The sequence below is a fragment of the Atta cephalotes genome (assembly GCF_000143395.1).
Source record: "Atta cephalotes unplaced genomic scaffold scaffold00016, whole genome shotgun sequence".
Classification (NCBI taxonomy): Eukaryota; Metazoa; Arthropoda; class Insecta; order Hymenoptera; family Formicidae; genus Atta; species Atta cephalotes.
The window spans coordinates 5171705-5180855 of NW_012130080.1; the positions used below are offsets into that span (position 1 = coordinate 5171705).

Below are 9151 nucleotides of genomic sequence, written 5' to 3' on the forward strand. Positions count from 1 at the left end.
AGAGAGAGAGAGAGAAGAAATACTGTCTGCCTGTGCGAGCAAAGACAGAAATTCCTGCTCCTGGCTGGTGGACATGATTTTCTCGTCACGGAGTAGAGGAGATGTAATTAATCCGGGGAAGGTTGGGCCAAGCATACACGTCTTACACGTACACACGGTAACCAGAAACAAACGGAAGTTTTGAATGAGGCGGAAACGATACGGGACATTGAAATCCAATTGACTAAATCGTCTGTCTGCTGTCGTTTATTATTCTCGAACGGAATTTACGAAAAGTGTTAAGAGTTGGAATTATCGTAATTTTCTTTCGATATATTACTACTTAAATAAAATGTCGATGAAAAGAAATTAGGAGAATATTTTTCGAGCATCTGTCGTATATTCATGTTTTTGCTGAAATGTAGAAATTCTGAAGAAACGAAAGTTTAAGCATTCGAGGATCTAACGATGAGTTCCTCGAGAATCCAAAAGTGTCAAGTTTCTAAAAGGTTCACGGATCCAAAAACCTATTGAATTCGCAAGTTTTACGAACTAAGGATCAAAAACTTCAAATTACGAGGTGTAACAGGATGAAGATATAAAGATTCTAAAATTGAGCAGAGAAAAATAGGATTGATCGAGGAACTTAATGAGCGATGCGCTAGTTTGATCCAGAATAGATATTGCTTTAATGAATGAATTCCATCGAAATGAAGGACGTTGATATGAAGCGACGCGTCGTGACGAGTGTTACGAATTAATATTCATCCTGGATCTCGCGAGACAGTTTCCTCGAATTTTCCTGTATATCTAATTTTCCCCGACCGATATACACGTCCCAGATGAGATCACGTCCAAAAAGGAGTTTAAGCCAACGCTCAATCCCGTACTGTGAAATCCACATTTGAGCTTGACTGTACATACAGCACATCCCTCGTTGAATATCCGGAGCAATGTTAACATTACCGGTGCGGCATCGTAGTTATGGAGGAGTCAAAATAAAAGAGGAGTAGCACTGGTTAAAGTAGTTGAAATTTAAACGTATTACGTATATTATTATAACTTTATTAAAAAAAAAGATTATTTTAAAGAAAAAGAGTTTATTTTAACAATTTAAAACAATTAAGATTATTTTTAATTATTTATTGTAATTAAAATTGAAATAAAGAAAAATAAAGGTTGATAAAGAATTGGGATCATAATAGTGTGCTTGAATTTTATATTAAAAGTAATATTTCATATCAGTGCGCTCCTTGCCCTGATAAAGTGAATGCGAGGTTGATGAAACATTGATATTAGCAATGAATCACAACACGGTGATAAAATGCAAACTTTTTGGGGTATCCCAAAAGTAATATTTAATTTGTCATATTTACATTCAGGTGATATTAACTCCAAATAGTTAACTATTGATTTCGAATATAGAACATACGTTTCGGCTAGCCATCTTCAATGTCAGATTTATTTTTTCGTTAATGGAATTTGAGAATTTTATCAACTATTTTCTTAAAATTTTTTATATCTCATTTTTCTTAATCAATTAAACTTTTAGCAACATAAATCATATTTCTCGTTGCTTTCATTTTTATTCGCAATATTTCATATTATAACAGAATATATTACAGTAATTTTTTGTGATATATATTTCTAATATTTTAGAAACAGAAATGTAATAGTGATTAACAGTATAATAAAAAAAAAATTAAAGAAAAGAATGTATAACATTGTAATATTTTTCTGCTTGTGGCATTCAACTGTAATTCTAAAAGGATGCGGTGGCAGAGCGTTCTCGAAATAGCGATAAACATTCCCTAATTTAATTAGTAATTACGAAATGCTCGTTGCAATGCACCGGACGCGATGGCACGATTATCGTACGTGGCGGTGTATTCCCACTCGGATAACTCGTCCTACGTGGCCTGTCGTTGATTGATCGCGTTACATAGCGGGTTCGATTACAGAACAACGTGTTACCGCGTTACGAGTTTAACGCTGATAAAATTCGCTCTGTAACCAAAATCTGCGCTCCGATTCGATAAATCGACACCTAGAGGCGAAAAGAATCGGTGCCACTTTATGAAACTAGAGAACGGAGAAGTTTATGAGATTTGATATCCGAATTCGCTGCTCTCTAAAATATTCAAACATTTTTTTTATTCTTCTACTTTCTTCTCAGATCATTTAAAATAACATTATATAAAAATAATAATATATAATTGAATTATTTATTTAAAAATATTTATGTACATAAATTACAAGATTTTATTCTTATTTTACTGATTATTGTTTAATAAAATTTTTTGGTTTCTTTTATAAAATAAATTACGTGTATAAAAAATTATAAAAAAGAACGAAAGTAGCAAAATAAATTTCTAATTATTAACATAATTTAATTTTTGAATCTTAAAAATTATATATTAAAATATTATTTCTAGATATGTTTATACATATCTATATATAACGTACATAAAATAATAAAGTGATAAATATATTTTAGCGTAAAAATATATATATATAATCAACTCTTTCATTTCAAATAAGGAAGAGAATCTATAACGATATTGCGTGCTCACAGAATTACTCAATTTTACCCGTGGCCGAGAAGTATATTTGCGGCTGTAAAGAAGCTTCTAAACAAATTTACTCATGGCAATAACCACCGCTTATGTTCTGTATATACCGCTTTAATAAAGGTTACTATCGATAAGACAAGTGGAAATTGTGTAAGGTATCTACCTCATAAAAAGTTACGTATCGTCATCATGCTGCTCGCTCGTAGAAAAGAACAAATCACCCTCTATAAACTCCATCTCTCGCTTTTTCAATTTAGCGTTATTCTCGCCCATCTTTCGTACTCCCCCCCCTCCCCCCCTCCGCATCATAAAGGTTTTTCACGCGGACTTATTTAACTTTTCCTTTAAACCAATCGCAACAAGAAAAATGTGATCGTCGCATTGCGCGCGACATTTTAATATTTGATTCCGAATATTCCTGCAACGAATATTGAACATTGAAAATCTTCTTTTACCTTTTGCATTTTGCGTTTCTTTCATAGGTAACATAATTTAATTTTCGCTATATATTATACTTATCTTTTTATTTCTTTTTTTTTTACAGTGTAGACTATCTAATAATTTGATAAGCAATTTAATATTATCAATGTTAATGAGCATTTGTTATATTTGCTTTCAATTTGGTATACAAATCGACACTAACATCATTTTATCTTTCTTAACATTCAGAAAGAACGAAAATAGAATAATACTTGTGTTGATTTGTGTCACCAAATGGAAAGCACCCAATATAACAAATGCTCATTAATCAATAATATTAAATTGCTAATATAAAAAAATATAAAGCATTACTCAAGATTTGTCTTGATCGAATACGGCCTTCTCCATTTTTTTATGTTAAACATTTCTCGGTCCATTTTTCGTTTAATATTCTAGAATCTTAAGATCGTAAAATTTCGACTTTATTTTGATAAAATAATTTCACGGCAGGTTCAGGTTCAGGTTCTGGATCTGGCAGCAGCGGTTGCGCCTCCAGCACTCTCGGCACCCTACCGCTGAATCGCTGCTACTCGTCTTTACCCAGAGGAGCGTTAACGGCTTATGGGAGCTTAACACGACCCGCCACTCTGCCGCGTCTTCCATTGGGCCTAGGCTTGGGCCCGGCACCTAATAACAGCAACGGACCTCTGCCTCAAAATGATCGGGATCGAGACAGCAATGGAAGTAGCAAAAGAAATAGTGACAGCGTACTCTGTCATCGACTGCCTTTGTTGCATCCCTTACCTACGTGCGACGTCGCCAGCCATCAGGGCACTGGTTTCCACGAGATATTCAATGCTATCAGGTGATTCGTTTTCATATGCATCATTTCTTTTTATAAATTGTTATATGTATATTAATAAAATTGAGAAAAAAGGAAATGGCAGAAAAATTAAATTCTTTGAAGAAATACATACTTTCAAAAAATTTAATTAAAAAATATTTTTCTAATAAATATTAAATCAATATTGTCACAATAAAAAATTTTAAATAAATGGAAGAATAATATTTTTTATTTTGTTAACATTTTTCATGATACGATGCAATGATTTTGCTGTCGCTTTAGTAAACTCGCCATTTCTTTCGTCCATAGGATATTCTTTATATTTATTTGTTGGCGCTCTCATATTTTTTGCGTTAACATGAATTTATTTGTGACAGATTATTCATTAGAATACATGAATGTGCAAAGTTACGCTACTAATCATCTGAGGGAAAAGGGAAGATTTAATCTGCAACCATCGCGAAACGTTGATAGCATAAATCCTGATCGATCTTCGTCTATCATGCGTACTAATAGTTCAGCATGAAAATCCAATAATTTCACGTAGAATGACATTAAATGCGGTAACGTTAATAATTATACGCGACATTTCGTTATCGACTTAATCACACATTACGTGATCATAATTATCATCACAATCGAATGTTTTACGGTCGAGAGGGACTGAATGGCGACCACTCGTGATGCATATTTTTACGCATAACTGAATACAAGCGCCATACATATTCCTAGCATGCATTCCGGTGCAGTAATCTGACTGAACAAAATATTCAAGATACCGTCACGTATTGATAAAACATTACGTTTAAAATAATAATTGCGTCTCTCGCAAACTTTTGCGTATCACTCAAAAATTTGCGAAAAAATTCACCGTTTGATAATTTTACTAAAATTTTTGCTGATATTTTTTAATAAAATTTCGGAAGAAAATTTTCCAAGAAAAGAGAAGGGAAAACAAACTTAATAAGAATGATATTTCTTTAAAGAAGAAAGATTTTAGAGAGAAGAATGATCTCCTTGCTATTTAATTCGGCTTTTTCTTTCCGAGCTTTCATATGAAGGCCTGTTACATTCGCGGCCTTGAAATGACTGAATAACTTGTCTTTCTTGATTACTTCTCGAAAAAGACAATCTAGAACGAAAAGCATCCCCAAACTTCTTCTGGTCTTCTTCTTCTTGAATGGTCGATAAACGAGTTATGGAAATTAAAGGGAATGAGCGGGAATATTTCGTTAGCGAAATTATGCGAACTTCGCGGACGACGGCGGCAGAAACTTCGGTCGGAAGCTGCTGGATCTCCTCGATTATGTCAACAGCCTCTCCGGCGTGCCGCAATGTCATAGAAATCGTGCAACTTCTCCTATTGCCATTCTCAGCCCGGCAATGAAGAAACGAGGTGCATTCGCTAGCATTCTGGCCGACGGCCATTAGATATCGTTCCGAGAGTTTTAGTTCTTCCCAGACGAGAGGAACTCAGAAAGTTCGGTGGGCCATGCGCTTATCCGGGCGAAAAGCCTGATATTTCGTGTAATTATCGTTCGGAGTTTGCCCGAAGCTATACGAGATTCGCCCAAATAATTTGCGAAATTATTCAAGAATGAGTCACATATTATTTCCTTTTTCATAAAATTTAAATATGTATAATATTCTATATTATAATTTACGTTTATTTGATCATAAAAAGCGTTTTTTTGACTAATTTTGCATTAATTTATTTTTTCATAATTATTTGATTCTCTTTTTTTATAAAATTCAAATACACGTAATATTCCGACATTTATATATTTATTATTTTATATAAAATACTTCTTGATTAATTTATTTTTTCATTAATATTTTTTATAAATCAGACTGGTTATTATGGATTTTCTATATAATTATTCTATATATTGATCACACTAGATATATTTAAATCGATTTAAATTAATTAATAACTTAAATCATGAAGTTTTCTAAGTTTTTTGTTAAAATGTTAGGAAAAGGGGAAGCAATTGTCTTATCTTAAGATCTTAAAGTATTGTAACGAAATTGAGATCTGGAATTGTAAGACGATTGTAGTTAGAATTAGATATTAATTTGTCCTCCGTACTTTTTAAAGATCTTACATCGCTATATCATCTGTCTATACCATAAATTATATTTAAAACAACATGCGTCCCATGATTTATTGTTCATGTAATCGCCGGAGTGTCGCGTAATACGGTCCAGCCGGTCATGGCAGGAGAAAGTCGATCTATTTCTCGCAGATGCGAACCGACACGGGTGCTCCCAACTGTATTGTAAGGATCTCAGAAAGATTTCTTAAGACTTAAGGCCGTGACGGGAATGAAAGTTCTACCGCCACCTGCCCCATTGGCCATTCATCTTTTCCGCGCCTGCGAGTCGGCGTAGCAAGTCGGATCACTCGGTGCGAGTATCCGACTCCGAATGCAATAAATAACTTGCGCTCCGCCCTTCGTTAATTACCCGTTCTCGCTCGATTGCCGAAAGTGTTTTCGCGCACTCGTTAAACGTAAGTTCTATCGGAATAATCGTAACATTGAACGATAATTGTAGCATCCTATTTTTTTCCAACGATCAATACAAATTGTCAAATCAGTCAGATAGATAGCGATCATTAATTTCGTCGTTGAAAAAATGCCTATCGCTATCATCTGAATGTCACGTTTATCACGATCGAAAAGTATATCGTCCAAAGTTATTTCAATCATTTTTAATCCATTGAGAGACTGTATAACGAATTTAATTCTTGATGTATGACTCTTGTATCCAACTATGAAAACAATGAGTCAGATTTCCTGTGATGCGGTAGACAGATTTTAACAATGATTAACTTTTTTTAGTATACAAAAACTTATTCTTTAAAGTATATTAATTTTTATATTGATATTTATAATAAACTTAGAAAGAACACCGCAATAATTATGTAGAAAATTGAGTCCTGGTGAAATGAATGAGTTTTCACATATAATGTAACTCATAATGTGAGCAAAAGATGTCATAGATACAAAGTTCAATAATGGATAGTTTTTGAATATAGATAGTTTGTGATATATCAAAGGTGCTTACAGAACACACATGTTTTACATTTTTGATACATAAGTAAAAAATTATTCATTATTGAATCTTGTATCTATGATATCCTTTGTATACATTATAAACAACATTATATGTAAAAACCATTTCATCAGGACTCAGTTTTCCATTAGTATAGAGTTCTATATATATGAGTGTTTAGATCTGCTTCTATAACATCTTTTGTTCACATTGTCAACTACATTATAATATGAAAACCATTTCATTTCACCGAGACTTAATTTTTCATGTAATTACTGCGATTCTTTATATTCTTTTTACTGAGAAAAACTTCTAGTTAAAAATGAACGATCTAGAAGATTTGATCAATTAGAATTGTTCAGCTCAACTAGATATAATAAATTCATCTAGAAAATTTTTTTATTTTCTCTCGGAATTCTAATTAATGCAATTAGATTCTTTTCCCATTGTATAATGAAAATAAACACTGCTCTCTGGTTTCTAAATATACAAGAAATAAATGCAGTCTCAATAACTGCATCCATTTAATGAATGATTTTTATCATCTAATCGTTAAAATCGTTAACGAAGAAATTGAAAGCAATTTATTCGTTTGTTCTGAAAATTAACTCGTGAATGGTGTATCGACAATAATCGTAGGGGCAAGCTGTGGGTTAATCGAACCGCGTCTTGCGTGTATTATTGCAGATTATCGCCGCATAATATCATGCGAGAAAATTACGTTGTTATCCTGTTTCATTCATTCCGTTGAATAGACTTGGCGAGCAATTTCGCAAGGATTTGTATTCGTTATCGACATTAAATGCAAAACGGCGACTTGGTTCAACGTAAAAGCGACCGGGAATCTAATTTGCAGTTACCCCCATAACGTCCCTACATCATAAATCGAGCGCAAGCCCAAACAAAATATCAGCTACGTGATGTCGACGTGTTTTTTAAACGAGCCACGTGTTTCACCGAATTTCAGGATAAATTTTGCGACCAACAGCGACTTTATCACGATGTATATGTGTACAAGTAACATACGTAGACATACAATAAAGATGATGTTTTTAATTAAAAACTCGCCTTTACCGAGTCAGACGCAAGTCGCGCGGATACCAAATTGGAATCCTTCTCGACGGAAAAATATTTCCGAGATTATTGCACAGGCATCTAATCTGCATCTTTCCACTCGTTTTCTGACATGTATTCGAGCGAACGTATTCCATTAAATTTCTCGCGCCGGCCTTTATCGTCGTCGACTTTTGCTCCGACTTAAACTTAAGAGCGCGCGGAAAAATAACATCGAAATTTTAAAAGCGCGAGAAAGCGAAACGCTCAAGCTGTACGTCGAAGAAATATTACTCTGAACATCGGATCCTCGATTGAGTCTGTAATACTGTCTGAGAGCGATAAGCGCGTGTCTGAAAATACACAGTTGCACACGAAATTGCTTTATTACATCTGACTCGAATCCGACTTTGTGTGCGTTTCATTTACGCAAACGAAAATTCATTGATTTATTAAAATGAAAAATAACTTTATAATTTCAACGAATTTTTTGTAACACAAAAATGTGAATATACTCTAAAAAAAAAGTAAACAGTTATTCTATACCTAGCTGCTGTTGAATTTTTCTATTGGGAACATGTTGACGTTTTGCATTTTGTAAAAAAATTTATTATATTACTTTTATTTATATCAGTGATATTTTTTTCATGTATCGGTGTAAATACTATGGAAACCAATATTTTTTTATAGCGTTTTTTGTTTATTACATTTGATCGGGATAATTTATTCTTTTTAGAAATGAGAGTTCGAAAAAAAGAAACATTAAAAAGCAAACTTGTGTTCTTTGAAAATCACTGAATTTTCGTAAGGAAAGTCTATTAACAACCATTAATGTAACTTCGTCTGAACCGACAAAGAAACAGCGTTCTGCCTCGTCATATTTCGCGGCTAAAAGAGATCGATGTACCACGCGATGCGTCTAAATGACGTTTATCGGCGTTTTCCTTCGTGGAAAAGAGAACCAGGACAAAGGGCGACTAATCGATCTTGCTTTCTGCCCGCGTGTTCCGTCATCTTTCATAAGCACGCTGTCCAAGATTTTCCATAAGCGTCAAAATATACACGTGCCAACCGAGCGGTGGATCGTCCGTCATAATCGATTCCCATCGTCGAGATAACGACGGACTATTTCATTCCCTTACCCTAGAATTTCGCAAGTCACGCCGAATGGCGGCGATCGCTCTTCGAATCTGCGGCGTTAAACGCATGATCGAGACTTATCGAT

The 9151-nt window shown here is 33.9% G+C and overlaps 1 protein-coding gene across 1 annotated transcript in view; it reads left to right on the forward strand.

The window, feature by feature from the left end:
- The window catches only part of LOC105618356, a 146218-nt gene that overhangs the window by 96954 nt on the left and 40113 nt on the right, over window positions 1-9151 (forward strand). The window contains exon 8 of the mRNA XM_012199898.1: window positions 3483-3837. Coding sequence (XP_012055288.1) covers window positions 3483-3837 — 355 coding nt within the window. The remainder of the gene's footprint in view (window positions 1-3482; window positions 3838-9151) is intronic.